This window comes from Centruroides sculpturatus, unplaced genomic scaffold, assembly GCF_000671375.1.
Source record: "Centruroides sculpturatus isolate CEXI.00-Female unplaced genomic scaffold, Cexi_2.0 scaffold149, whole genome shotgun sequence".
Classification (NCBI taxonomy): Eukaryota; Metazoa; Arthropoda; class Arachnida; order Scorpiones; family Buthidae; genus Centruroides; species Centruroides sculpturatus.
In genome coordinates this window covers 173,226-187,842 of record NW_019384406.1, presented here as the reverse complement: position 1 = coordinate 187,842, position 14,617 = coordinate 173,226, and the positions used below count along the sequence as shown (strand labels likewise).

The 14,617-nt window shown below is 26.8% G+C and overlaps 2 protein-coding genes across 2 annotated transcripts in view; both read right to left on the bottom strand.

Annotated features, from left to right (window-relative positions):
• The window catches only part of LOC111618859 (recombining binding protein suppressor of hairless-like), a 131,025-nt gene extending 123,097 nt beyond the window's left edge, over positions 1 to 7,928 (bottom strand). The window contains exon 1 of the mRNA XM_023360466.1: positions 7,748 to 7,928. The gene's annotated coding sequence lies outside the window, so the exon portion shown is untranslated. The remainder of the gene's footprint in view (positions 1 to 7,747) is intronic.
• A 2,666-nt stretch (positions 7,929 to 10,594) lies between these two features.
• On the bottom strand, positions 10,595 to 12,109 carry LOC111618846 (fibulin-1-like). Its single transcript, XM_023360450.1, has 2 exons — positions 11,761 to 12,109; positions 10,595 to 10,818 (listed from the first exon to the last, which is right to left on the bottom strand). Exons 1-2 carry the CDS (start codon positions 12,029 to 12,031, stop codon positions 10,664 to 10,666), a joined length of 426 nt encoding a protein of 141 aa, XP_023216218.1. The 5' UTR covers positions 12,032 to 12,109; the 3' UTR covers positions 10,595 to 10,663.
• Between the last annotated feature and the right edge of the window lie 2,508 nt (positions 12,110 to 14,617).

Sequence of the window (14,617 nt, the reverse complement as noted above, 5' to 3'; positions counted from 1 at the left end):
GATTAATAATTAATATGATAATTAAAATAAATAATTAATGAGATAATCAATGTAGAAATTGATAACAGATTTTTTTCTTTACTCAGAAGAATTTTCATCCATTATACTCGATGGAGAAACTTCTGAACACGACTCTCTTAACGGATTAATAGTTTTATGTTCCTTTTCCAATAAGTACTTTTGCGTAAGAACAGATCCAAGTGTCTCCGGTTCAAATTTATCGGCACTCGAATCCATTTCTTCACCTTTCGAGTTTTTTATAGAATTTTCCTGTAATGAGCTGTTTTTCCCCATATTGGCTAAAGTATTTTCAAGTTTACTCAGGAGTGACGTTCTGTTTCTAAGAGCTCTTTCTAGAGATACGTAATTTCTATCATCTTGAACAAAGTTAATCTTTCTCGGATCATTTTCATTTACGTAATTGGTCGAAAATGTTTCTGACTCGTCTGTGACGTCAGATTCGGGATTTTTCTTGTAATTACAACTTATGTGAGAATTAAATCGAACGTTTTTATTACTTTCATTTCTCTTATTGTCTCTCTTTCTGAAGAAAAACAAACGTTTAGATTGTTTTAAATTTGATTTCAATGCTTCCATCGAGGTGGAAAGTAGAGGTTCTGTTTCCGTTTCCGATTCCGCTTCCTCTTCCATATCCGTTTGTTCGACGGATTTTGTATTTGTCTGGTATTTGTCGAATAATATTTGTTTTGTTGTATCGTTCTTCCAGTAAATTCTTTCTGTTTGGGTTGTTTTGTCCAATTTATCGAAGTCGGGATTATGACCATTATAACGGCCACTAACAAATGTCTCCTTATTCACAGGGATGCTTAGATTTTTACGTTCTAGTCTTTTCGATATTTCTCGGTCGATGTGAGCTGACGTAACTTTATATATCCATATTTCTAGTCGGCGTTTACAGAATTTAAAAAATTTCCTCGTGAGGTAGAGCAAGACGAATGTTGTTAAAATCGCCACTTCGGTTCCAACCACGTACAAAAATGCACGATATCTGTTTTCTAAATCTGGAGGTTGGGGATGTTCTTGGCGTTTCGTAGATCGCTGGTCGCTGTTATCGTCTGTTGCCTTATTAGAGCGGTTTGTTACGTGAATGTCGTCATTCAAGTGCTCTTCGTCTCTCACTTTCTTTTCGTATTTTCTTATATCATCATTTATTGGATAAATTTCCTGACTGCGATGATTTAAAAAGTTCTTGCGGATGTCCTCTACCTCTTCATCGTCTTGTTGTATGGCATTAACCGTGTGATATTCTCGATCGCTTTTATCAGGAAAAATTACAGTATTTACTTGCCTCTTTAGTTGTTTAGGTTTCATGTTTTGTACTTTATTTTGTTTATTAAATATACGCCATTCTTTATAATGCGAATCATGGAAGTTGGTAAAGAACGTCTTCCTTGTCGATAAAGTTTTCGAGAAAATTTTGTATTTCAAATCCGGTTCCACACCTTGACTTAGCTTTAATGATTTCTTCACTATTGGAGACGCTTCTTCGAAGGGTCTTATTAAATTCGTCTTTGATAATTTTGATATAATTTGGCTCCTTCCATTGAAGTGTGCCTTAAGTTTCTCGGATCGAATTGGAATTTTGGCATTTTCCAATTCGTCTGCTGGATGAGATTGGTCGTTTCTGGTCCAAAATATTCCTCTCGCGTTAATTCGAGAGAATGCGAAAATAAGTGCAAGTGCAAACACATAGAAATTCATGGCTTTCGAAAAAATCGCAGAAAACCGCATCAACAATGAACTGTCAACAATCGTAAAATTTTCTTTATTAAATGCGTTACAATGTAACAAATATTTTAAATGCAGAAAATTTGCATTTAACTTTTACATCAGTAAATTCTATTCATAATTTAAATTAAAAAACAGCCGGGATTCCGGTAGAGAAACTCTAGTTATGAATTTTTGTTAAAAAATCTTTTTATAGTATTTTTTTAATAAAATGGCAAAAAATTTAATTTGAGTGTAGAGACGAGTTTTATAAAAAACTGCAAATGCTAATAACGAGTAAAATGTTCACTAAGTAAGTCCGACTCTACTCTAGATATGACAAGAACTGTGCCGGATTAACCAATTGACAAATAAGACAAATGACTAGGACCCGTAATTTGGAAAGGTCCGGCTTCAGTAAAGAACCTTTCTGTTTTAAAACGAATTAAAAATGATTTAAGAAATTCAATAGGACAGGAAAGGCTATAGTCTTTAGCATGCTTGCTATAGAAAAAGATAGGCTACTCTTGAACGGCTAGATTGCGAAGATATTATTGATCAATTTTCTGAAATAAAAATCCGAAAACGAAAAATTTAAATTTTTTAATGGCTGATGAATGACTATAATTATATCTTTTTTGACCAGAAACTCTTTTATTTTACAATTATTATTGTATTGGAGTTTGTATTCTCTATGATTAATAAAAACTTTAAGTGACATTATTTAATATTTGTTTAGTAGCAACTTATTTAAATGGGGCACCAATTTAAATTTCGTATATGGCTAGCGAGAGACTTGATTAATTGAATTACGGTTGGACAGTATCTACACGCTATGTCGCTCTAACAGTCTTAATCCGGCACTGGACAAGTGACTTCTATCTTTTCACCCCATTGACAGTTAACCACCAAAATTTAATAGTATCAATTCTCCGAACTTCCCTGCAAAATTTTAATTTTCGATACAAGGCACAGATGTTTAGCTTTAAAGTGAAGACTCACACACATCAACATCCATGAATACGGAAAAAAACCCTTTTTTTTCTCCCCCCTCTCGACGTTTCAGGTCCCGAGTCCAAAAATGTACAAAATATTGGGGTTCACGTTTTGATCGACCGCCATACTTTCTCTCTATTATAAATTGGGTCGTTGCAAATGAAATGGCCGTTTTTTAAAATTTAATCTTTCCGGTCTTGTAGTTAAACTTTTTTCCATGTGAACAATACTGTATGTTTGCAATTGGAAGAGCACACATATCATATGTCAATTTAAAAATGTAATCTCATTTATATTGCGAGTTTCATATGTTTAAGAATACTTTTTCTAATGGCATGGAAAAAAAAAATTGAATAATTTTCTTTTTCGAGTATAAGCAGGGACATAGTGCAGCCGAAGCAACCCGAAATACCAATAAATCTTTTGGTGAAGATTCTGTGAAGAGCAGACCCCCAGGTATTGGTTCAAAAATTTCATTCCAGAAATAAAAATCTCAAAAATCAGAATTGAAGAATGTCATCGAATCAGAACATCAGCTGACTGTTCCGGAAATCCCGGAAAGATTGAACATAGTGGACATTATTCAACCATTCTCGACATCTAAACATGTTAGGGAAAGCCAAGAAGCTCGACATATGGGCAGGGATGTCGTTTCCTCTAGGGAAGGAATGGAAGACTTTATACCTCACATTTTTGTAGGTATGGAATCTTATACCTCAGAATATTGAAAAAAATATTCATAATTAATTGCAAGGCAAGCCAAGGCACTTGCTCTCTGTATGAAAACAAATTTTTTTCCTTGGATGTTGACCAATCAAACTCTTACATAATTCAAAGTACAGTATCAAAATTTTTCTAACTCTGAGCAATTCATCGCTCAGTAGATAGCTCTAGATGCGATTTTTTTAAATATTCAATTTAAATAAATTTTCTTTACTTCAAAATACCAATTATTAAGGTTGTTGGTGCCAAATGCCATTTTCTTACGAAAGCGTTGAAACTTGAGGTATCAGTTATTAATACTACCATACATAAGTAGTTTAAGTTTTGTTAAGATTTTACGTGTCGTTATCGAGATACTCAACTTTGAATTTGCATATTTTAACGAGTCATTTTATGGGCAACTAATTCAAAAACACCTATTTTCGTTAATAAATTTAAAAATTTTCTTACCGTTAATTTAAAAAACTATTATTTTACGTAGATTTTTATGTGAACTTTTTTGTGTGATTATTCATTGGATGTAAAAAAACAAACACGAAAAATATATACTTACAATATTTTATTTACTACGTAAAGGGGGGATCCTGCTTTCACAAAATTCCATACCTCAACTTCTAAAGAACCGACACCCATGCATATGGGTACCACACGAACTCAGTGACAGAGAGATAAGGAGTATCATTTGGAGATCTGCAATTCTTTAATTAATTATTCGTCACAGAAATGAAATTATTCAAATAAAATTCTTCCCCATCCACCTTATTCTACAGATTTCCACTTTGAATTTTTTATACATTTGGACAATTTTTTGGCAAGGAAAGTCTTCACGGAAGATGACTTAATCAAAAGTACTTTTAATGACTTTTAGGCTTCTCATTCTTGTGGCTTCTATCAAATTGGCGTTAATGCATTTCTATTGCATTGGGAAAAGTGTAATAATGTTGGTGGAGACAATTTTGATTGAATATGTAAGTTTTAAATTAAATTAATAAACGTTCAAAGTCAGAAGTAAATTTCATTTCATTTCATTTGCAACAACCTAATACAACAACCGTGAAAGTAAAAAACTGTTTACATAACATCATCTACATTTCGCAGTATTCCAATACATTGCTATGAATTTTCAGTTATTATTTATTTTTTGGTTGTCTTGATCAGATTAAGTCTTGGTTTACTGCGTTATGGCCTACACTGTAAGCCAATATCAATAAAAATTCCTATAGATTGAGAATTCATGGTTTTAATGATTTATGAAATAGTTTTAATCAGGCTCAGGTCTTGTAGAATTGGTTAACTCAAATAATGAACACAGAAATGCTCCAAAAGTTAAACTTTTATGTAAAAAATATAATATGAAAGTAATAAGTTAAAATTTCTTTTATTTAATGAAAAAATTCTGTTTATTATTATTATTATTTATTATTCGTGATTTTCTAGCTTTCCGAAAAGAGAAAGTTTCGCATTTGTGACTAGTAGGTTCCCATGTCATCCATCTCAACTGGTTTTTATTAATATTGCATCCCATTTAATACTAAAAATATCTTATTTAAAATACCAAAATATAAATCATCATCATCATCGATACTATTAAGCTATTGTGTTTTATATTCAGTAAAAACAAATTCCTCTAATATTTTAATATAATGAAAAATTACATTAATTTACGTAAAACAATTTATTTATTTTATCTAATAATAGCATTAAACATCTTTAATTTTNTTGGTTCAAAAAATTTCATTCCAGAAATAAAAATCTCAAAAATCAGAATTGAAGAATGTCATCGAATCAGAACATCAGCTAACTGTTCCGGAAATCCCGGAAAGATTGAACATAGTGGACATTATTCAACCATTCTCGACATCTAAACATGTTAGGGAAAGTCAAGAAGCTCGACATATGGGCAAGGATGTCGTTTCCTCTAGGGAAGGAATGGAAGACTCCATATCTCACATTTTTGTAGGTATGGAATCCTATACATCAAAATATTGAAAAAAATATTTATAATTTAATGCAAGGCAAGCCAACTGTATGAAAACAAATTTTTTCCTTGGATGCTGACCAATCAAACTCTTACATAATTCAAAGTACAGTATCAAAATTTTTCAACTCANTCATCATCATCGATACTATTAAGCTATTGTGTTTTATATTCAGTAAAAACAAATTCCTCCAACATTTTAATATAATGAAAAATTACATTAATTTACGTAAAACAATTTATTTATTTTATCTAATAATAGCATTAAACATCTTTAATTTTCTTCTACTTATGATTGTTTTGATTCCTTTTATGTTAAATTTAAGTCTAAATTCTCTACTTTTTGTTTAACGGTTTCCATTAGATGGGTAAGATCTTTTTGGTTTAATTTGGTTTTCTTTCTTCTATAAGTTTTAGGATATTCTCCTTCATTCGAGGTTTGTTGTTTTTCTTTTCTTTGGTTTGTAAAGTTTCTTCTACAGCTTCCTTAATGCCTTTTTTAAAGTTTTTCCCATTTCCTTTCCAGTTTAATTTCTAGATTTAGATTTGTTTCACTTGAAGCGTNATTCCTCCAACATTTTAATATAATGAAAAATTACATTAATTTACGTAAAACAATTTATTTATTTTATCTAATAATAGCATTAAACATCTTTAATTTTCTTCTACTTATGATTGTTTTGATTCCTTTTATGTTGAATTTAAGTCTAATTTCTCTACTTTTTTGTTTAACGGTTTCCATTAGATGGGTAAGATCTTTTTGGTTTGGTTTGGTTTTCTTTCTTTTATAAGTTTTAGGATATTCTCCTTCATTCAAGGTTTGTTGTTGTTCTTTTCTTTCGTTTGTAACGTTTCTTCTACAGCTTCCTTAATGCCTTTTTTAAAGNCAAGCCAACTGTATGAAAACAAATTTTTTCCTTGGATGCTGACCAATCAAACTCTTACATAATTCAAAGTACAGTATCAAAATTTTTCAACTCAGCAATTCATCGCTCAGTAGATAGCTCTAGATGCGATTTTTTTTTAAATATTCAATTTAAATAAATTATTTCTTTATTTCAAAATACCAATTATCTATTAAGGTAGTTGGTGCAAAATGTCATTTTCTTACGAAAGCGTTGAAACTTGAGGTATCAGTTATTAATACTATTAATACCATACATAAGTGGTTTAAGTTTTGTTAAGATTTTACGTGCCGTTATCGAGATACTTAACTTTGAATTTGCATATTTTAACGAGTTATCTTATGGGCAACTAATTCAAAAACGCCTATTTTCGTTAATAAATTAAAAAATTTCTTACCGTTAATTTAAAAAACTATTATTTTACGTAGATTTTTATGTGAACTTTTTTGTGTGATTATTCATTGGATGTAAAAAAACAAACACGAAAAATATATACTTACAATATTTTATTTACTACGTAAAGGGGGNAAGGTTATTATTGCTTAATCATTATTTATAACTAAATAAATCTTGATTAATTTTTTTAAAAATATAATTAAACATGAGGAGGAATCAACGAAGCTTCCAAGGATTGTAAACACGTCATAACGACGTCACTATTATTCAGTAGGATGTTTTTATTATCAGAGGTCAAAGCCGTGTCTTTAATGGATTTCCAAGAGAAATTTCACATGTGTTCACTGATGCTGAATTAATGTAACATGAGATATCCACTAATTACAACATTATCACTATATACAAAAGAAAATATACATTGAAAAATATTTTTCATGCTAGAAAAAAGTTTTCTCAAGTGTGTAAATGATGTGATGTTAATTTTATGTCTTAATTTAAACCAGTAAACAATTTTANAATGCTCCAAAAGTTAAACTTTTATGTAAAAAATATAATATGAAAGTAATAAGTTAAAATTTCTTTTATTTAATGAAAAAATTCTGTTTATTATTATTATTATTTATTATTCGTGATTTTCTAGCTTTCCGAAAAGAGAAAGTTTCGCATTTGTGACTAGTAGGTTCCCATGTCATCCATCTCAACTGGTTTTTATTAATATTGCATCCCATTTAATACTAAAAATATCTTATTTAAAATACCAAAATATAAATCATCATCATCATCGATACTATTAAGCTATTGTGTTTTATATTCAGTAAAAACAAATTCCTCTAATATTTTAATATAATGAAAAATTACATTAATTTACGTAAAACAATTTATTTTATCTAATAATAGCATTAAACATCTTTAATTTTAACAATAATTACAGTATTCTTTATTAATTATTTTGCGAGGGTGAAACAAGCAAAAAGGAAAGAAGAAGAAAAAAAAAAAAACATTATATCGTATATTAGCTTACCCAATCCAATTTGTCAATCACTGGACCGAAAACTGTGTGAAAAAACAGGATTCAACAACAAAATAGCTTAACGAGTTCAATGACGTTCCATTTTGACGCTTCATTTTGACACTACATTTGTTACAGCATCAAAACGTAATCACGAATTCATCAGCATCAATTCCCTATCTATAAATCTTTAAATAAGATTTACTAAAATATTTAAAAGGTTATTATTGCTTAATCATTATTTATAACTAAATAAATCTTGATTAATTTTTTTAAAAATATAATTAAACATGAGGAGGAATCAACGAAGCTTCCAAGGATTGTAAACACGTCATAACGACGTCACTATTATTCAGTAGGATGTTTTTATTATCAGAGGTCAAAGCCGTGTCTTTAATGGATTTCCAAGAGAAATTTCACATGTGTTCACTGATGCTGAATTAATGTAACATGAGATATCCACTAATTACAACATTATCACTATATACAAAAGAAAATATACATTGAAAAATATTTTTCATGCTAGAAAAAAGTTTTCTCAAGTGTGTAAATGATGTGATGTTAATTTTATGTCTTAATTTAAACCAGTAAACAATTTTATTGATAACAAATCAAATACATTATTACATGAAAATATAATTAGATTATTTTAATATATATAAAGATATAATTTTTAACATTATTTTAACAATTTTTATATGACTAGAATATTAATAAAAATATCAATTTTTTAAATAATAATAATTCATTTTTATACATTGAAAAATACATTTTAACATTAATAATATGTATATTTTGAATTATATTATAAAATTTAAAAAAAAGTTTTTATTATGAATCAATAAAAACAATTCAAATTTAACGATAATATTTTGAAATATTCAAAAGTTAATATCAAGAATAAAATAATATATATGTACAGTACATATATAAGAAATTGCTATATTTTATTATGATTTAATTGAATATTAAAACTTTATCAAAATTAAAGCAGATAAAACTGTATAATTTTTAAATGTAATAATATATATAAAATTTAAAATTTTGAATGATATCAAAGTGTTTAATACAAAGTAATAATATTTTTCCACACCTTATATTTCTATATAGTGTGTTGGATCAATATTTCAAATTTTGATATAGCTAATTCATCTTTTTCATGATTTATTAATTAAAAATTATAACTAATTCTTTGACTAAACAAGTCTTATCTTTAGTAAAAAATGAAGATTTTTGAGAGCTTTCCTCCAGATACATAAAAAGAAAGGAGCAGAGAAGTCTAGGTGCTAAATGCTTGCAAATAGAGAAGGATCATGGGGTCTGGGTATATAGCCTGTTAGGCCTGCCATATCTTCTGTGCAATACTCTCAATTTATTATATTTCTTTTCTCTCCTTTTATGAACTTGAAATTACTTTTCTAGACTCCAGAATTAAAATTTTAATATATAATATTAGTCTCCTGCAAAGGTCCAGATACAGTGCTACTGTCCCAGCTTCCCCTCTCTTTTGTTGGTCCTGACTAAATGAGAAAAAGTACCATATTTTGTACTCTTTTATTAGATAGTAAATAATTGAAAAATGTTAGCATTAATATTACTAATACTGATATTAATGCTAATATTAATTTAAAAAATGTTAAAAAAAATTAATGTTTTATTTGTTATTGGTGTATGTACAAAACTATACTATAGAGTTTGGCATCTGAAGACAATATAAAGTATATAAATTGTCTTTGGATTCCCCTTGACATACTTTTGGTCTTTTCTCAATTTTAAACCCTTCTCTTCCAAATTAAATCAAAAGATTTGAAACCAAGGAGACTCAAAACATTTATCATTAGGGCTGTCCATGTGGGCTGTCCAGAAGGGATTGTGAAAAGTATATCATTGTACACAATGATGAAGGAAAGGATTGAAGCATATGAATTTTTCCTTATAAGCCTATTTACTATTCATATGAATCAGTTAAAAAATAAATATAGAACTTTTTAAATCATTCCTTTACGACCATGAACTACTACAGATGTAATTAAAGGGAAGGGGGCTTGCCAAAAGTACATCATTGTACAAAACAGGGAGAGAGAAGGTCAAAAATGGCTTGAAAATTGTACAAGGTAATTAATGAATGCCTCTGTACTAAATTTGAGAATGTCATTAGTCAAAGAATTAATTATAACTTTTTATTAAAACTAGTAAAAATAAAACCCAAGAAATTTTTAAAATTAAAATTCTTCTGTTTTTTTCATTTAATCTGAAAAATATTTCATAAAATGATCAAAATTTATTCTTGAAAAAGCATTTAAAAAATTAAATTATAATAGTAATCTTTAAGTTTAATAATAATAATAATTTGAGTTAGGAAATATTTCTGATTAAATATTCCATCATAAAAAATTAAACTTTGCGTACACAATTTTGTTTTAAAACAATATTAAGTTCTTATAATTACATTATCATTAAATGACATCACAGATAACAATTTAATACATAAAAATTCATTATTATAAAAAGTTTAAATACCATATACTTTCAACGATAAAACCTCAAGCTGAATATTAATATATCCGATTAAGAATTGTTCAAATGATTATCAACAAAATCAAGATATATACATAATTTACTTAATTATCAAACAAAAGAAATGGAATTAAATATATAGAAAATATTAAAAAATTGTTATACAATATTATTTAAATGTATAATTACATTAAAATAAACTTATTTTTTTTAATATGAATAATGAGATTTATTAACATCAATATATATTTATGAATTTCAAATTCAAATAAAACAAGTAATTTTATTATAAACTAATAATTTTAAAACAACAAATTAGAAAGTATATTCATTTCAGTTATTTATAAACTAAATAATATTGGAATGTTGTAACAAATAAAATCAATATCACTTTGTTGTAAAATTGTATCCTTAAAAATCATATTCGGAAACAACTATTTTAATGAATGCAAGATGTCTTGAAAGTGGAGGACGATGGCTTGATTGTGAATAAAGAATTATTGACATTTCTAATTTTAAATTAAGTTCTAGTGGTCCTATGAGTGGTTGCATTAAACGAAGAGAACCTGTAAATCAAATTTTATATAATTAAGGTAAAATAATAATGCTTTATATCAAGGATAACACAGACAGATTATTTTAATGATTAAGATTATATATCATTCAGAACTTAGACTATTATATATAAGTTACATGATTTAAATTGAAATGTTTAATTAAGAACACAAATTTGAATCTTATGATGAGCAATCAGAAGTTTATGCAAAATATAATATATATAAATTATATGAATTTAACATTTTCAATAAGTTGTTACTGTTCCTATGCATGTGATTATGTCTTAAGTAAAATCATGTTGTTCATGTGTATTTGAAAAGGACAAGATTTAAGGCATAAAGAGAAGATTTTTATATAGATTTGATAAACATAGCAGATTGAAGACTTGAAATGATTTCCAGCATGAAGAAAATGCTCAGAACATATGAAAAATTAGAATTTGTTTAAAGAATGAAGGAGATCATACAGGTAACTTTTAATTACAATTCATTTTAAATAATTAGTATAATTTCCTTTTTTACTGTCAGTAATACAGTATTTTTTGTATATACATATATATATATATATATATTTGTTATTAAAATTTGATATTCACATTTTGAACTTTTTAAAAGCATGTATTTATATAAAGTACTTTTGTGGCCCATTGGATATACAGTACTTAAAATTCTAATTTGGCCCATTAGGAAAAAGGTTGGACGATCTTGGACTAGATATATTCAGTCCTGCCCCTGACTATCTTTGTCAGTTTAGTTGAATCTATGATATGCATGGAAAATAAGGTTCATTTACACCCATAAGACAGAACAGGTTAAAAAAAACTGAATTGTGGATAACTAATCTTTAAATACATTTAAATGTAAGTCTATATAATTTAGAAAAATTAAATTAAAAATATCTACATAAAATACATTATGTAATAGAATATATATGTATATATAATTTCATACCAACTCCTTTTCCTTTAAGTACATCAAAAATTCTTCCTTCATTCCCTTCCAATATTACATAATTTGTTTGAAAAGACACTGAATGATCTCGAGTTACAGCTCTCATTGTTGTCAAAATGATTGGAGATGGTAAAACTGGAAATGATGGAAGTGCAATACTCTGATATGTTAAAGTTTGCGTATTATTAAGTACACAATCAATATCATTTGAACGACAAAGCTTTTTACATAAGACTGTGGCTTCTTTTAGTAGCAGTCTGCAAAATATCATGCTCAATGTTAATAAAAAATATGTATAAAAAGCATAAATAATTTAATGCAAATAAAATGATACTAACCTCAAGTTTAATAATTATTGATTATCTTAAAGAATAATTACTTTAACAGTAATAACAATAACAGAATATAAACATTAAATATGTGTCTTGAATAATTTCATATAAGTATATGAAAACTTTCATATTTATTGAAATTTATGATTTTTAAAAGTAAATAACAAATATAGTAACCTGATTAAAATATTGCAATGAGGAAAGAATCAACCTTTAATGTCCAGCATAAAGCATAAACCTGTAAAATCATTATTGTTTTTTCTTTATTCTAAACATGAAGATGGCTACTTAAGGTAATTGAAAATATTTATTTTCTTCTGATTTTTATGCTATATATTAAACGCTAAAGGCTGATTGTTTCCTTTTTAAAAATAATTAAACAAATTGCTCCAATTTTTAAAATAAAATATGTAAAATGCTAAGGTCTAGTACTTTATGGTTAGATCATAACATTTCTTTTTAGATGTTATTTAGAATGAAATAATGTGGTTATATTATGCAGATATATTCAGAGTATTTTTTAATGTTCATAAAAATCATAAATGAATACATTTTATAAGACATTATACTGTGTATTAATTCAAATATCTAATGATTGATTTTATTGAGTTATATTTAGGCTAAATATCAACTCTAAATATAGTCTGATATTTCTGGCAATTATTATAATTGGGTTTGTTATTAACTGCACATACTGTGTACAGTTTTATAATATATTAATTGATATAGAAATAAATTATAAAATAATTTGTATTTAATAAATAATTCTAATTATTTGCATTAATTTTTAAAAATTAATTTAAAATTACAATATTCTTATAAAAATGAAATTTTATAATGAAATATTTAATGAAATTTTTAAAATTATAACTTTATTGCAATTTTTAAGTAATTTATTTTAATTAAATTATATCTATCAATAAAAGTAAATAATCAGATAATTTTTATTATACAAACATGATTTGTTGCATTAGAAATATACTTTTTATAATTTATAACTTCTATTTAAAACACATAAATATCTTTTATGTATTTTATATAACACAGTATTGATTATATATTTTAATTACAATAATAGTAATAAAATTGAATTTCCTGATAGAACATAATTATTATATTTTAACTGAGCAATAAATTATTGATACTTGACCTTGGCAAAATTAGTAACATGCACATGGTTTTTTTATTAAGGAAATTAAATACTCTTAACAATATATTAATGAGTTGAATAGTCTTCAATAAATTACAGAAAAATTTTAAATATTTTCTATTGATTAAAATTTATTTCAAATAATTTATAATTCTATTACAAAATGCTGATAGTTATCAGAAAAATCTTATAAATAATACTGTCATTTATAAAACATCAGTTCTTGATTATTATTAAATCATTTAAANTAAAAAATTTCTTACCGTTAATTTAAAAAACTATTATTTTACGTAGATTTTTATGTGAACTTTTTTGTGTGATTATTCATTGGATGTAAAAAAACAAACACGAAAAATATATACTTACAATATTTTATTTACTACGTAAAGGGGGGATCCTGCTTTCACAAAATTCCATACCTCAACTTCTAAAGAACCGACACCCATGCATATGGGTACCACACGAACTCAGTGACAGAGAGATAAGGAGTATCATTTGGAGATCTGCAATTCTTTAATTAATTATTCGTCACAGAAATGAAATTATTCAAATAAAATTCTTCCCCATCCACCTTATTCTACAGATTTCCACTTTGAATTTTTTATACATTTGGACAATTTTTTGGCAAGGAAAGTCTTCACGGAAGATGACTTAATCAAAAGTACTTTTAATGACTTTTAGGCTTCTCATTCTTGTGGCTTCTATCAAATTGGCGTTAATGCATTTCTATTGCATTGGGAAAAGTGTAATAATGTTGGTGGAGACAATTTTGATTGAATATGTAAGTTTTAAATTAAATTAATAAACGTTCAAAGTCAGAAGTAAATTTCATTTCATTTCATTTGCAACAACCTAATACAACAACCGTGAAAGTAAAAAACTGTTTACATAACATCATCTACATTTCGCAGTATTCCAATACATTGCTATGAATTTTCAGTTATTATTTATTTTTTGGTTGTCTTGATCAGATTAAGTCTTGGTTTACTGCGTTATGGCCTACACTGTAAGCCAATATCAATAAAAATTCCTATAGATTGAGAATTCATGGTTTTAATGATTTATGAAATAGTTTTAATCAGGCTCAGGTCTTGTAGAATTGGTTAACTCAAATAATGAACACAGAAATGCTCCAAAAGTTAAACTTTTATGTAAAAAATATAATATGAAAGTAATAAGTTAAAATTTCTTTTATTTAATGAAAAAATTCTGTTTATTATTATTATTATTTATTATTCGTGATTTTCTAGCTTTCCGAAAAGAGAAAGTTTCGCATTTGTGACTAGTAGGTTCCCATGTCATCCATCTCAACTGGTTTTTATTAATATTGCATCCCATTTAATACTAAAAATATCTTATTTAAAATACCAAAATA

Bases quoted from the DNA above. Each gene is read 5' to 3' on its own strand.
- LOC111618846 (XM_023360450.1), bottom strand. From the start codon at position 12,031: ATGATATTTTGCAGACTGCTACTAAAAGAAGCCACAGTCTTATGTAAA. The intron at 10,819-11,760 runs GTATGAAATTAT...TTTGATTTACAG, and splicing joins ACTTAAAGGAAAAGGAGTTG to GTTCTCTTCGTTTAATGCAA.